The sequence below is a fragment of the Mauremys mutica genome, chromosome 1 (genome assembly GCF_020497125.1).
Source record: "Mauremys mutica isolate MM-2020 ecotype Southern chromosome 1, ASM2049712v1, whole genome shotgun sequence".
Taxonomy (NCBI): domain Eukaryota; kingdom Metazoa; phylum Chordata; order Testudines; family Geoemydidae; genus Mauremys; species Mauremys mutica.
Window position 1 is genome coordinate 165,006,931 of NC_059072.1, and position 16,287 is coordinate 165,023,217.

A 16,287-nucleotide genomic window follows, 5' to 3' on the forward strand; every position below is an offset into this window, starting at 1 on the left:
CGCAGTGGCAGGAGCTCCAGGCCCTTCAAATCCCGGCCCCAGCCCGGAAATGCTCTGGCTCCCTGCAGCCGTGGGAGCTCCGGGCCCTTTAAATCCACATCCAAACCCGGCTGCCAGAGCTGCGGGGGAATTTAAAGGGCTCTGGGCTCCCTGTAGCCGCGGGAGCTCTGAGCCCTTTAAATCCTGGCCCCAGCCTGGCTTCTGGAGCTGCAGGGGGAAATTAAAGGTCTCTGGGCTCCCCGCAGCCGTGGGATCTCTGAAGCAGAGATAAAAATAAGCCATTACAGTCCAGTACGGCGTACCAGGAAGAGCCAATACGCCGTGCCGGACCGCACCGTCTTCCTCGGCAGGGATTTGAATGGGTCAGAGCTCCAGCAGCTGCAGGGAGCCCAGAGCCCTTTAATTTCCCCCCGCAGCTCTGGCAGCTGGGCTGGGTCCAGGATTTAAAGGGCTCGGAGCTCCCGCAGCTGCGGGAAGCCCAGAGCCCTTTAAATCCCTCCTCCCCTCCCACCTCAGCTCCGGCAGCCGGGCTGGGGCTGGGAATTAAAAAGCTCGGTGCTCCCTGCAGTGGCAGGAGCTCCGGGCCCTTCAAATCCCGGACCCAGCCCGGCCAATGCTCTGGCTCCCTGCAGCCGTGGGAGCTCCAGGCCCTTTAAATCCACACCCGAACCCGGCTGCCAGAGCTGCGGGGGAATTTAAAGGGCTCGGGGCTCCGCGGCGGCCTGAGCCCTGGGCCCTTTAATTTGCCCCTGAGCCCAGGGTTGATTTAAAGGCCCTGGGGCCCCCAGCCACAGCCGATGCTCCAGGACCTTTAAATCTTGAGGCTCCGCCTCTTCCGGTTGAGGCCACGCCCCCTCAGGACTCCAGCAGTACCGGTAAGTCCTGGAAGTTACTTTCACCCCTGCTGTGCAGGGCCGCCCAGAGGGGGGGGGGCAAGAGGGGCAATTTGCCCCAGGTCTTGGACCCCACAGGGGCCCCACGAGAGTTTTTCAGGGCCTCTGGAGTGGGGTCCTTCACTCGCTCCGGGGGGCTCGGAAAACTCTTGCAGGGCCGGGCCCAGGAGCTTCTTCCACTCCCGGTCTTCGCCGGCGGGGGGGTCCTTCCGCTCCGGGGCGGAAGGACCCCTCACTGGCGAATTACCACCGAAGTGGGACCCGCCGCCGAAATGCAGCCAGGTCTTCGTCGGTAATTCGGCGGCGGGGGGCCCTTCCGTTCCGGGACCCGCCGCCGAAGTGCCCCGAAGACCTGGCTGCACCCCACTGCCGAAGACCCCGGGCCCCTGGAATCCTCTGGGCAGCCCTGCTGCTGTGAGCCCTTTAAATCCCAGCCCCAGCCCGGCTCCTGGAGCTGCGGGGGGAATTTAAAGGACTCTGGTCTCCCTGCAGCCGCGGGAGCTCCGAGCCCTTTAAATCCCAGCCCCAACCCAGCTGCTGGAGCTGCGAGGGGAATTTAAAGGGCTCTGGGCTCCCTACAGTTGCCGGAGCTCTGAGCCCTTTAAATCCCCGCCGAGGAAGCCGGTGCGGTCTGGCACGGCGTACTGGCTCTGGCAGGTACTCCGTACTGGCCCGTACCGGCTTACTGTCACCTCTGGATTAAGTGACGGTCGAGGTCATGAGACGTTCCATAGAGCTCTCTTGGCCGCAGTGCCCATGACGGAAGGTGGTATGTTCCGTTCCGCCATGACATTCATAAACACATCCCATCTTTAAGGTCCATGTCTGCTAGGAACAGAGCGCGTCTGGGTCACGGCCCGGACTAAGTCAAGCATGTTAGAACCATTAACCACAGAGCCTTTGTACACAAAACCCCTTTATCGTTCCAGGAAGAGAGATTTGTAGCCTGGCCCAGCTTCTTTAGCAGTACGAATGCATTTTTCTTAGAACGCTTCTTCGCGTTATCCAGCACCTGCTGAGCAACAGGCTCTGAGCTCTTTGGTGTTTCTGGGGGGTTGCAGTTACATTCAGTCCCTGTTCTGGTAGAAACAGACTGATTTTCACTTTCTCCACATCGCTCGGCTTCACCTACATTAGGCACCTTTGAAGCTCGGCGCTGTGAGGTTTAGCCTTTTAGTATTCGGCTCAGTCGGTTCTTTGAAGAACAGACTCATTTCAGCATCCAGTAAGCAAGTTGCGGTCGGTCGTTAGGCTCCCTGAGGATACAGAGGTCACCAGTGTTCTGAGCAAAGCGTCAGCTTTTTCCCAACTCTCTTTAGAATGCCGTTCTTTTAGCCCCCGCCACCCCGGGGACACAGCGTCCATCAGTTTTCTGAATGAACCATCAAACTGTTCCCAAATACTAGAATATAGGGGAGCAGTGACGAGCTTATGGTTTTGGGAGAATGGTTTGTCAGTCCTTGGTGTTTTATTCACAACCCCTACAGCGCATGCTCCGGGTTTGTGAATGTGTGTGGTTCTGCGCAAGTTCAGAGCCCCTCGAGCTCGTGCTCCAGGTTTGTGAATGTGTATGGTTCTGCGCACGTTCAGAGCCCCTCGAGTGCAAACTCCGGGTTTGTGAATGTGTGTGGTTGTGCGCACGTGTGGTTGTGCGCACGTTCAGAGCCCCTCGAGCGCATGCTCCGGGTTTGTGAATGTGTGTGGTTCTGCGCACGTTCGGAGCCCCTCGAGCTCATGCTCCGGGTTTGTGAATGTGTGTGGTTCTGCACACGTTCAGAGCCCCTCGAGCGCATGCTCCGGGTTTGTGAATGTGTGTGGTTGTGCGCACGTTCAGAGCCCCTCGAGTGCAAACTCCGGGTTTGTGAATGTGGGTGTTTATTCAGGCTTTGCTGTGGCAGTGGCTGCTGAGGGACTGGAGTTGTGGCTGTTGTTTACCAGAGTCTTGTTTTGCCCTTGGGTTTGACGGATATGAGGTTGGGACTGCCCGGGTGCTTCATCTGCGCTCTTGTGCTGTTTTGCGTTGTTAAAGGTCTCCAAGCAGATTCCTGGCTCTTTGGCGGTTCTGGAGGAGGTGTCCTTGTAGCGCTGACTAAGCATTGTCAGAAAAGTTGCCCAGGCCTATGGGGGGTGGGGGGAACCATTTTACAAAACTGAACTTTACCATCTTTCTCACCCGCATTCATGTATGTATTCACTTCAAATACAAAACCTCATAGAACAACCCAACCAATAAGCAAAATATATTTACTGGGCTTCATCCATCCATCAGTCACTGATGCTGGTGAATTTTCCCTTTCAGCTGTCTCGTTCCCTTTTCTTCTGAGCTTGTTTTCCCTCTGCTCTAGCGATCTCTCATGTTTCCACCGTACTGTGGAGCAAACAGCATTATTATAAAACACAGGAAACCCTCTTGTAAACTTCAAAACTAATTATTCGTTAGGGGTTTTTTTCTGTTTAACAAGTCACAGCTTTAAAGCAAATCATCCAGTTCAGGCTGTGCGACAAACAGGTTTTGAGTTTATTTCTACCACTTAAAACATAAACCAAAAAACAACAAACAAACAAACAAACAACAAAAACCTCAAAAACATTTTTTTAAAATACATCTCATTTTGCAGAATAAAAACCAAACTGCTTTTAAAATCCAATTTAAACCACATTTTGCACAGGAAAAAACCCCTGTTGGTTTGAAACAAACCAAGTACTTTTACACCCTACACCTATGCCTTGCCCAGACCCCTCGCACACACAAATCAGCAGCTTTAGAAACACACCAAACCAAGTTTGCCTCCATATACTTTTCAATAACACCCCTCCCCGCCATGCTTTTAAAAGCCTGTTGCAAAAAAGTTCCCTTTCACTAAGGGATCCAGTGTTGCAGGCACATGCTTGTCCTGTTCCCACCATGTGTGTTTGGGCCTTCAGGTTAAAGAACAAGCAAAAATGTTAGTGACTATTACCACCAAATCCCTATACAAACTGTGTAATAACTAAAGGTTTTAAAAACAATATTAAGCACAACTATAGTTAAAATGGTTTTTACCTTGGCCGGGTGGTGAACTGCAGCTTAAAGTTACTGGGTCCATGCTAAGCAGATCACGCTGCAATGAAGATAGGCACCACTATTTTCCTAAGACAGCCTGGGCAAAGAGTGGCATTATACAATATATAGTTTCAGAGTTGAAGCCAGCCAGCCGTACCTCTGTCTGCCGTCCAGCAGCTTTTGAAGAAAGTTTCTGTTGAAAAGAACAGTCTCCAACAGACCTGAGGTTTTTATACCATCTTAGCCCATTGTTTCAAACAGACTTCAGCATAGTAGCTAGCAGCTTAGTTTAATCCCCACAGCTCTGAACTAATAGATTCTTAAGGACTTTAGGCACCCCTCCCGCAGCACCCCCTGTGGTGATCTGGGGTGGGGGGACCAAGCTGTCTGCACAACAGGGCTTCTTTTTTTTCTTTTTTCTTGTAAGTTAAAATAAATGTTTCTGTGGGGCCTTCTTAGAGTATTGAACAGTCCCCATTTCCAAGCGGGGGGCCCTTTGCAGAGATCAATGAATGTCTTGGGGCTTGAGTTTTTTTTTTTAAACATGTTTCTTTCATGCTTAAAGTTTGGGGTGGGGGTGTTTTCTAGAAAGAACGACCCAGAGCATTCGACCAACTCCAGGGCCATATTTAATCTGTCCAATAGTGTTCCACCAACTCCTGGGGTCATATTAAAACTGTCCAATAGCATCTGTGAATTCCTGAGGTTTTATTTCATTTCATATTAATCAGAACTCACCATCCACAACCACCCACCCACCCACATCAAATTTAACCCTATGGCACCAAGCGTAAGTAATCGCAGTCACCCTGGCTATTCAGTGTGTGTGTGTGGGGGGGGGGTTAAACCCACTCAGTTCAACAGGATAAGTCAACTCTATTGTACTCAAACACAGGTCTGAACAGCCTGTTTGTTTTACTGTAAGCACATTTCTTAGGATTCCCCCCCCCCCACCCACAACATACATTTCAGCTTTTTGCTGTAAATGGGTCACTTTGACACACAAAACCCCCAAGCGCTAGGTTCTCACACACAATTGATTTTTGATTTAAAAGACATACAGCTCCTTGAAACCAAGCCAAGATGCTTCATTAAAACTTTTAGCTCATTTAAGGGCCAAAGGCCTTGGAACAGAAACACGGATAGTCACAAAGCCCTTTTCAATAGGGTTTGTTATTTAAATTTACAGCTACCAAGTTTTCTATCATGTGTTTGTCCCCTCACCATTCTCTAGCTGAATCCTTTTAGATTTCTTACAAAAAGTCTTTTCCTTAAGCAGGGATCTGTAACTTTTTGTGCGGACTAGATGGCCAATATCACGCCGTGTCGTGGAAAAACGACCCCGCGTTGTGTTTGGTTCAGAATCGCCCGTGGCCCCTTTATTACGAGCATGCGGGGGAGGGGGGCGCAGCGAACTGTCATCCCCCTGAATAGAGATTTTTCAACAGGTTTTATAGCAAAAAACCAATTCGTGATACACACGTCCTTGTTCACATGATTGCCATAACTGGAGAAATGCTGTGCAAGTGAGTGGAGACCCTGACTGTGTTTTAAAGAAAATGAACCAGAAGGTGCCTGCAATTTTTCCACTCCAGCTGTAAGCAGGTTATTTTCTTTAAAACACAGTCAGGGGCTCCACTCAATTGCACAGCATTGATCAAGGTCCCCCCTTGCGCTGAATGTTCTTGGCTTAGGCACAGACATTGCACAGCAGAACCTCTGGCAATAACGGTGTTTAATCATCTTTCCAAACCCAGCTCAGCACATAGGCCCCAGAGCTTGTGGTTTATATCCACTAAAGACCAAATCACCCAGTCATGGGCCGTTGGCCTGGCAAATCTATGACACGGCCCTCGCAATCTTCACAAAGCTTTTCCCTCAGGCAGTGCTTAAGGGCAGCATAAACAGCAACACATACAATAGTCCGCATGACTTTTTTACGCTCACGACGTGGCACTGGCCCAGTTAGTTCTATGCCAAGCCTCCTCCGAAACCCCTCATGGCCATCATCCTCAGAGTCCTCTTCAACAATTTGTATCGGCATTGAGCAAAACCAAGGTGGGCCCGGTTATCTTCCCTGCTTCATGCAACGCTGTCCAGGGTTTCCAGGCCATGTAGGAAGGCATCATTGAGCTGTTGATTTTCATAACAGAAACAGTGTAAGCAGCCCACTGCTTGTTTTTAGATTTACACAACCCCCGGTTCCTTATCCATTAAGAAGCGATTGCTTCTTAACCATTCATTTACCTGTGTGACGTCTTTTCTGTTCACCTTCTCCACCGGTGACACCCCTGAGCCTCAATCGCACTCCACCTCTAAGGGGGTGGACAAAGAGAGGCCACCATGCTCATTGGGGTGTCTCACAAGCAGTTGGGTTTGGGGTTCTGGTTCCAGTTTATCCATCAATGGCTGGGCCGAAGGGCTCCCCCTCAGTCGCTCCCTCCTCCTCCTTGGCACTGTCGCTGATGTAGCGCTTTCTCCGCGGATGGTCAAAGACCCTCGGGGCTAAGACAGAGTCTGAAGTTCTCATGGGGGTGGTGAAGGAGTCCAGGTTTCCTCTCCGCAGCCTTCCCACGATTTCTAAACCATGTGTCCTTGGTAAGAGATGGCCTCATCTGTCCGGTGCTGGGACTTATGGGGTAATGGTGCTGCACTCTGATTGGCAGAGGGCCTTGGGAGGAGTTCTTAGTGGGGTCATACGGCCCACTTCCGGACGGGTCACCCTGCCCCGGAATTCTCCCTGATTGGTCAAAATCTCCTCTTAGGGCAGTCCTATCGGGTCAAACCCATCCTAATTGGTAGATGGCGGTGGGAGGAGTTCTTAGAGGGGTCACACGACCCACTTCTGGATGGGTCACCCCACCTCGGAACTCACCCTGACTGGTCAAATCTCCTCTCAGGGTGGTCCTTCTGGGATGAAACCCATCCTGATTGGTAGAGAGTGGTGGGGGAGTTCTTAGAGGGGTCACATGACACACCTTGCTTCCAGTCATGTGGCCACCTTGACCCCGGAGTTAAAACCCCCCATGGGGCGGGACTTCCGGTGACAGGTGGGAGGGACTAAGGGGTCAATGGGTAGGGCTTGGGAGGGTCAAGGAGAGGGGTTAGGGTTTGATTAATGGTGGCGTTCTGATAAATACCAGGATTACATGGATACCATGGAAAGAAATGCGGACTCGTTACCTCTGGACCAAGACTATGACTGCCCTGTTGACCTACCACCTTGGCTGAAAGTTGCTTTTCCCTGTATTTACGCATTGTTGGGACCAGAATTATTGGATCTCCCTGCGTACAGTCATGAAAACCAGTCCTAAGAGCAGGCCCTTTTTGGGAAGAAGAAATGGGGGACTCTGCAACGCCTCTCTTTAGACCATCAGCTCCTGAACAAAGTGATCATTTGAAACCATTACCCTCTGCTGTGAATCCCACAATTGTTGGCTCACAGGAAATCTGCAAAGGTTTTCATCAACCTTCATCTGCAAGGATTTCCAATCTAACGCTCGTTTGGGCAAGGGACAAATGGAAGACAGATTTCAAAACACACAATGGACATTTTAACGGTCTGATATGCTAGTTGAGCTAACTAACGGTCCCCTGACCTTGAAACACTTAATCAGTGATGTATTTGGGGACAGTGTCATCTATTCGGGTGACAGACATCTCTTTTTGGAGAACCCAGAGCAGCACGCGCAGCACATCCGAACCTGGAGAGGTTTCGGCAGCATGGTCTCAACGCAGAATTGGAAAAGCGGAACCTCCAGCCAACTCTCCACAGAGTTTTTGGGGTACATCCTCTCCCCAGAAGATGTTACCATTGATCCAAATAAAGTGGAAGCCATTCATAAATGGGGCGAAGTTGGAATTCCTCAAGAAGAGCAGCGCTTCCTAGACTTCACTCATCCTGTGAAATCGAGACGTGCTGGCTCTCAGTGATGCTTAGACGGAAAACCACGCACCCCACGCAGAGGTTGGAACCATCCACTCCCAGGTTGTCCTGAGGAGCCATGATTTCTCCAGGAGCTGGGTAAAGGGCACAGGGATCAGCCTCTCAAAGGTAGGGGAGGGTCGTGTGAATTCCGGGGCAGGGTGACCCGTCCGGAAGTGGGCCGTATGACCCCACTAAGAACTCCTCCCAAGGCCCTCTGCCAATCAGAGTGCAGCACCATTACCCCATAAGTCCCAGCACCGGACAGATGAGGCCATCTCTTACCAAGGACACATGGTTTAGAAATCGTGGGAAGGCTGCGGAGAGGAAACCTGGACTCCTTCACCACCTAAGAGAGGAGGAGCGTGGGCTAGGCTCTGTATTTGGGCTTGGCAGGGATCGAGAGAAGGGAGAGGGCTGTTAGGGGGCAATGTGAGGTGGGAGGGGGGTCGGAGATGGGGGCAAGGCCTGAAAAGTTCAGCTGCTTTAGATCAACTGTGCCAGAGAATCACTGGTTGAAGTGACTGAAAGCTCTGAGCTGGGGCTGGCCAAAATCCTCCTCCTCAGATGGGAACATCCCAAAAGTCTGCAGAAGCTCAGCCTCTGAGGTGAACCTTGTGGCCCAAACCTCTCTCTGCTCTGTACCTCACAGGATTCCAGCCGGCTGTTCCAATCCAGGAGGAAATCTGCCACCGAAGTCTCCCAGCACCTGGGCAGTGAAGTGCCACTTAACCCCGCTGTGATGCACAGACCTTGCCCTGGCTGTCTGCACAGGGCTGAATTTCACCCCTTCCGAGTGTAAGGAAATAATTGGCTGAAGGCCTTTTTCTTTCTGGACGTCTGTCTAGTGGGAAAGAACCATGGGGATTTTTAACCTGTTTTGCTCCCATGCCTGGTGCTTTAATGATGCAGAGAAGGGCTGATGCATTGGTTGATTTCCCCACCTTTTAATCTACTCTCTTCTTCTCTTTTAACAGGTATTCTAAGGCCCCCCCTGCATCATATGGGCATTCTTGGGGGCACAGATTGCATCAGACCTGCACCTGAATAAATAATAGGGACTGAAATATGCAGACACTAAAGTTCTGCAGCCAAATTCTCAGGAACCTTCCTCTTCAATATAGGATCAGGATTTTGTTTTGAATTGTTTTATTTTTTTTAAAAGTGCTGAGCAGATGCTACACTGTAAGAAATGGAAACAGAAGCAAAAACTGAAAGACTATTACTAAAACCAATGAACAGCTGCAGAGAGTGGAGACCCGGCAAAGCAGACAAATGAATCCTGTGAGTAAATAACCTGAAAGCAAATGGGGAAGAAAACCTCCTCTGGGTAATTGTGGCTCTTGGGACAAAAATCAGGTTCCTGGTACATAGCCTGGCTGAGATCATCCCTTTTCCCTGGATCCCAGACCTGGGATTCAAATGTCATTCTCTGTGTGGTGTCCTTATTTTATTCCTAGGAAAGGGATCCCCAAAGGAGGTGTAAGGATCCGGGACTCTAGTGTCTGCCAGAAGCTTCAGTCACCTTCACAGGTAGAAGTCACTGGCTTTCCTCAATGCCACTAGTGCTCTTCCTGGTCTCCAGATCTGCTCCCTCCAGCAGGACAGAGACACCCCTTAACTCCTCGAGTCCTGATTTCCTGCCATTCAAGGGGCTGAGGGTTTGCATTGCCTCCACCCCAACCATCCAAGACTTTTCCTATGGGAATCTCCCTAGAGCAGGGAAGAAATCTGTTCTTCCATTAGAACCAGTCTGCTCAGTAAATCCACCCACACTGACCTCATCTCAGCTGCTTTGTTTATCTTTGGAAAACCCTTAGCATGTCGGGATGTGAGGTGGAGCAGGGGATGCAGGAGCTCCAGCATATTCCCCTGAAGAACACCACCCTGTCTTTCTCTGGTCAGGTTAGAGCTCACCGTCCATTGCGGAGGTGAAGACCGGATGGGAGCTGCTGGATTGACTTTGATGTGCCATGTCCTTGTGTGGATGAAGGACCTACATCTCAGGGGTGGCCAGCAGCAGATGTAACACGTGTGTCCAGGAATGGGCTAAATAACCTACATTGAGAGGTAAGTAAAATCATGGCCACATGTAGACATCACAGGAATTGGTGGGGATTGACCCAGGGTCCTTCAGCACAAGCCCCTCTCATTCACTGTCAACAAATCCAGCTCCACCCACTAGACCACACCGCATTCCAGAGCCCCAGATCCCAGGAGCCCTGATTCTCAGACTCAGGCCTCACATCACAAGGCCAAACCTCCTCCCGTTATGGGCGCTGCAGAAGGGACCATTGGCAAAAAAACCCTCTACATTCCCCCTGTCAGAGACTGCGGCCACGGGTGACAAATGAATGAGCTGAGATCTCCCCTGTGGGAATCCAAGGGGCTGCACATTTGAAGTTTCACAGGGACGGTGTCTGGCAGCCATTGACAGAGTGTTCCTGGGAGGAGATTTTCCGTCTCTCACAAAGGGTTTTTGTTCCCCCAGATCTCAGCCGCTCAGCAGAATGCGGGAGAGCTGAGTGCTGATGGGCTAGAGGGGTCCCAGGAGTCGCTGTGCAGCAGGGGCAGTGTCTGCAGTCACCATGGGCCACACCCTGCGCTCCAGACAACCCAGGCTGGTTCCCTGGATTGCAAAGGGGACTTTGGCTTGGGGAATCGGTGCTGGTGCCTGTGCCCACAGCTGGGATGTTTTCATGAGGCTACTCCATGGTCCAAGAAGCGCCATGAAAGCAAGAGGAGAATGGACATTAGAGAGCGAGGCCGGGACCTCTGCGGGGCTGCTGCAGTCAAACATCCACAGCCAGAAGAGAGACGATGGGAAACGCATTTCGCTGGCTGGCCACAGCCGCAGCAGCTGTCTCAGAAAGCTCTGCTCATGCTCCATTCAGCAGAGGCAGGACGAAGAGCCACACAGGGAGAGCCTGGGTTGCAATTAGCAAGACGCGTTTTTTTCAGTGGATTTTGCTGCCCTGACCGTCTATTTCCTGCAATGTGCACATCCAGCCTCCCTGGCTGACCTCAATGGGAGTTAGGTTCCTCGTGCCAACAGGACAGGGCTGGCCTTACCATGAGGCGAACTGAGGCGGCTGCCGCAGGTGTCAGACTGTGGCAGGGCACCATTAGGACCCAGAGCGTAGAAAATTGTGTCTGGTGCTGGTGCATATGTTTTCTCTCTGCTGTAGATGCACAGAGCTGGTGGAGTGCTGTGCTGGAGGAAGGGGGCACAAGAGACATAACAGGCAGGCAGGAGAAAAGGGGAGAGGGAATAACAGAAAGCAACAGCAGCTGCAGGGACAGAGAGGAGGAGGAGCCTCTAATGTACCTCTCGAGCACCCCCAGGAGCATGGACTGATTAACACCAGCTTCTCAGGGAGCTTCCTATTTCCTGCTGCTTCCCTGAACCCGCTTGAGGAGAACAGGCAGTCAACTGAAGTAGTAGGAGCCGAGTAGTCCCTTAAGACGCTGATATCCTCATTCAGACCCTGCTACCAGCCTGCTTATTTGTCCCCTGCCACTCTAGCTGGCACAGAACAGCAGTCATGAGTGAAAGAAGAAAACGCCCCCCTGAGGCAGCATTCAGAAAAAGAAAGAAAGCAAAGGAAGCTTTTCTGTCTAAGCAGGAAGGAGCTCTCCTGAGATACATAGACACAAATGTTCACGGGGAGCCTTCCGGCCCCAGTGAGGATGGGAGTGGTGAGGAGATGCCTGATCTTCCAGGTAGTCAGAGTGCAGGAGACCTGGCAGCTACTGCAGCATCCATATCTCCATCTCAAATGGATGTAACCATGCACATTCCTGAAGAAAAGTGTAGATCAGAGAAGAGTGTGGTGGAGGCACAAGAAACAGCTGCTGCTGAGTTTAGTTCCTTAAATCTAGATGATCCAGGACTGTGGACCCACTTGAGCAGTAGCCTGAGGGACTTCCTTGTACTGCATGGGCCACAGCAAGTGAAAAACTTCATGTTCCCCAAAAGACAATGAAAATAGAAGTTTCCATCCAACACATTCCTGGTGTGAAATCCCCAATGGTGACAAAGTGGAGAGGCCATGGCTTATGTACTGTGATAGACCCAGGGCAGTTGGGTACAGCAGAATAGCAGAAGGCAGATATACTGGCCACTGGATTAACAGTTTTCTGTTCCCTGACTGACCAGAGCAGGGGCTGCTCCAGGCTAATGAGAACACCTGTCTCTAATTAACCTGTAACGAGTCAGGTGAGGCCATTAAGCTAATGTGACCACCTGACTCTAATTAAGGCCCTGCTGATACTATAAAAAGGGCTCACTCCAGTCAGCCAGGGGAGTCAGGGAGCCAGAGGAGAGGAAGTGTGGCCGAAGGGCTGGTTACTGAAAACACTCCCAAACCATCGTTAAAGGAGCCCTAAGGTAAGGGTGAAGAAGGGAGAAGCAGGAGAGCTGTGGGGAAGTGGCCGAGGGAAATGTAGCAACTCTGGCAGTGAAAGGTTGGCTGCCAACAACTGCTACCATTAGGGTCCTTGGGCTGGAACCCGGAGTAGAGGGCGGGCCTGGGTTCCCCCCAACCCACCACTACAGGAACAGCTCCTGGAAGGGGAAGTCAGGTCCCTGTCAGGACAGGAGGCTGAACAGAGACTGTGGGAGTTCTCTCACCAGCCTCCTTGAAGCCTATGATGAAAAGGGCTCAGTAGACTGTAACCCTGGCCCTAGAGAGAGAAGGGCTACGTGGAGGGTCACAGTGAGCCACTGAGGCTACAATAAACCGCCTAGAAGCACAGGACCCACGGGAGCAAGGTCAGAGCTCTGCCACAGTACTCAAAACCCCAGAATGCTGCATACTGTTTTTGTTGCAAACTCTTCCAGTCTAATGTTCCAGCCACACTGAGTTCTACAGGAACAAAGGACTGGACAAATCTGGCTAGAAATGGGGCATGCCACGAGAAGGCAGCAAATCAGCAGAGAGCATTCCATAGGTGGAAAGAGCTTGAGATGAGCCTAAGGTTAAAGGCCACCAGAGATGATGAGCATGAAGGGAAGATTGCATCAGAGTTCTGAAAAGGCTCGTTGCCATTGTGAGGGGGCTTGCTACCCAAAACCTAGCACTGCGCGGCACTTCAGATCAGCTGCATGTGCCAAACAATGGAAACTTCTGCATAGAACCTCCTCACCACACAAGTTCCCCAACCCACCACCCTTTCTTTAATCATAATAATAATTCATAATAAATAAATGACTATTCATCAGAAGAAAGAAAGAACGTCCTAGTTCTTACATCTTCCTTAGATCATAGGGGCTTTGTATCAGGGTGTGTCCTTACTTTCTCTGTCTTGTAAAGCGCACACTAGTGACACTGACCAGATAAATAATGGAGACATCACACACACACAAATAACCAAGCCCTTTGTTATGGAGACTGTTCTCCTCAGTAAAGCAAGCTATAAACATTAGGAAATGCACAGAGGACTAAAAGGCTGGAAAGTGGAGTACTCTCAAGTTAGGAAATACCAGAATAAGCATTGCCTGTGCAACGTTAACTCTGCAAGAAATGAGGCGGGGATCCTACAGGCAACAGACTCCTTCAATACACAGCCCCAGAGCATAAACCTCTGTGCACTGAATAAGGCAGGGGTCCTGTGGGAAAAAAATACTATGGGATCATGTCATTAAAGTCTACATCATCCTGCAAATGCACAAGAGGTCGGAATTGAGGGTGCCAGGGCAACACTTCTTTGGACATTTGCTAACCTGAGAATGCTTCACTTTGTAACCTTTTCATCCTGTTTAAAAGCCTTGACTTTGTATTTCCTAATGATTTTATTGATGAAAGCAAACGTGAGTAACATTAAATGAAGGGTTTTTGTTTGTTAATTTCCTTTGGGTTTTTTTAATAGAAAGAAAATCTTTTATCTCTGTGCTGTGTAAGGGGGTGACCCTCCGCTCCAGCCTGGAAGGGGTTGGAAAAGCCCTGCAGAGGGCTGGGCTGGGCTGGGCAAGGTAAAACCCTGGCTGACTGGGGGAAGTAGCTGCAGCTGGGGGCCATGCCCCAAACTGAGCGACAGGGCCTTATAAGAAGGCCAGGGAAGCCGGAAGGATCAGTCTCTCTCTGTCTGTCGAGGGAGAAGGGCCTGGCTGCAGGGAGCTAGAGACAGGGTACCTGAGTGGAGCAGGGCTGGAGACAGGCAGAGGAGCTGGGGAGCTCCAGCCTGGAAAGCCCCAGGCTGTGGCCTAGCACAAGGCCAACAGGTCCTGGGGGTTGCAGAGGGAAGCCCAGAGGTAGGCCAAGGCAGCAGGTCCAGACCCTCCTTGCCAGTGATGAGTGGCTTATCCTGCAGCCTGCCCCAGGGCGCAGGGCTAGACGATGACTGGCAGTAGCCATATACTGATGCGAGGTGGGAATAGTGGGTTGGAGGTTCCCCAAGGAGGGGAGATCCTGAGACTGAGGGGTTACTGCCAGGGGGCAGCACCCCAGCTAAAGGGGCACCGGGTCCAGGGAGGGGCACGGGGGCCAGAGGACAGGCGGATCACTGGCCTGCAGAGGGCGCTCCAGAGCTGGAATGAGCTAATTCCCAGAAGTCACCAGCAGGAGGTGCCGTGGAGATGAGTCCGCACCTCTACAAGCTGTTTAAACAACGAAGCTCTTACTCATGCGTTGGTTCAGTCTATATTTTATTGCCATTGTTAGCTTGGTGAAAATCCCTGTTTCACCACTCAGTGCTGTGCTGATCAGAGTATTGGAAGTCATTAAATCAAACTGCATTAAAACAATACTCATTTCATGCAACTTCAGGGTCAGTGAAAGTTCTCAGCTGTAACCCTGAATGTGCAAGAAGCAGAGAAACAATATCCAAGAAAAAGAGCTGGAATTTTGCATCTTGTTTTCACCTAGGCCTTACTGAGGACAGTAGCAAACACCTGCCCTTTGTGAAGGAACACCGCACCGTACCGCAGCACAAACCCCACTGAGCACAGCAGGGGCTGTCCCGGTTCTCCAGCTCTGGTTCTGTTTCATTACAAACTTCCTGTCTGTGATGATGATCTAGTCCAGCTGTCAAAGGTAGCTGTTGCCATGGTAGCCAGGGTGCTAGTCATTCTCCCCAAGTATGAAAATGAAGCGGAGGGAGGGAGTGCTGAGTGGTGGGTTCTCTCTGATGTCACAAGGCTACTGCTCAGGCAGCACCAGTGGGCAGCAAATGTGTGGTGTGTGTGTGTGTTTGTGGGGGAGGCTTTTCCAGTGCTCCCGTTTCCCCAAATTTCCTAAAGAAGCCAACAACATAACTACACAGAATACACATTAATGATGATTCCATCCACATGATAATTAGTTGCTGAAATTTGATTCAAATCCTTCATGGCATGTTTAGAAACAAGGGTTCCAAAAAAGGAGAGACCTCGTTAAACAGAAAATGTTGATGCTCTGGTGCATTTGTTTCAGAGTAGCAGCCGTGTTAGTCTGTATCCGCAAAAAGAACAGGAGTACTTGTGGCACCTTAAAGACTAACAAATTTATTTTAGCATGAGCTTTCGTGAGCTGCAGCTCACTTCTTCGGATGCATTTGTGGTTGTATTAAAATTGAATACTGTAACTTTAAATGTTGGGCAGGGTTCCCGGGTGTGCTTGCATGCTGGGGAGCTCGGTAGGGCAGCACACAATTGGGGCGTAGCAGCAGCCAGTCAGCAGGTCCGCAGTGAGTTGTGCCTCTCTGTTATAGGCAGTAGCCTGCGTTCTCTCCCTCTGAGTTTTGGGTTCTTACGTGTTGTTGTTCTGGCTCCTAAGAAACAAATTAGCGAGACTTTGCGAACGTCCAGCAAGAGAATTTTATATTTTCTCTAACTTGTCTGCTTGTGTGGCACAAACCAGGAAAGGCACAATCTCATCCAAAATAAAATAAACTTCTCAAGCCAAATGTCCTTTTGAAACAAAAAAATGGAACCATTTCATTCTGGTCAGGTTGATCTTAGTGAAGCACTTCACTTTTCCTTCCCCTTTCACAGGGAGGAGCCTAAATTAGGTTTCCCTAAATCCATGATTGGAATAGTGACGCAAAGCCTCACTAGAAGCCAAGCAGCTCGGAAAGAATGGGATGATCACAATACAGTAGAACCCTGTTTATCTGACCCTCCAATATCCGGTTCTCGGTATTAACCCAACAACCAGCGCGCACAGGTCCAGAAGTGGGCAATCTCTCCTATGGTCCCTAGATGGCGCTGCAGCCTGGCACGTTCCCATTCATCCGATTATCCGACGTTTTGGTTAACCAATCTGGCCCTGGTCCCAATTCGATGGGATAAAGGGAGTTCTGCTCTCCTTGTGAGCAATCGTTTGATGCAGGGGATCTGCGGCTGGTGTTATTCCTTGTGGAAAAGTACCACTTGCAAAACTGATGGGAGGGGCCTTCTGAGGTGGTAGGGAGGGAGGGGTCACGCTGTTACCTGCAATGTACACAGG

The 16,287-nt window shown here is 50.6% G+C and overlaps 1 protein-coding gene across 1 annotated transcript in view; it reads right to left on the reverse strand.

Moving 5' to 3' along the window:
* Nucleotides 1-15,366: 15,366 nt before the first annotated feature.
* Nucleotides 15,367-16,287, reverse strand: part of LOC123361673 (cell cycle control protein 50C-like) — a 34,166-nt gene continuing 33,245 nt past the window's right edge. Inside the window, exon 7 of the mRNA XM_045001738.1 lies at nucleotides 15,367-15,610. Coding sequence (XP_044857673.1) covers nucleotides 15,589-15,610 — 22 coding nt within the window. The 3' untranslated portion in view covers nucleotides 15,367-15,588. The remainder of the gene's footprint in view (nucleotides 15,611-16,287) is intronic.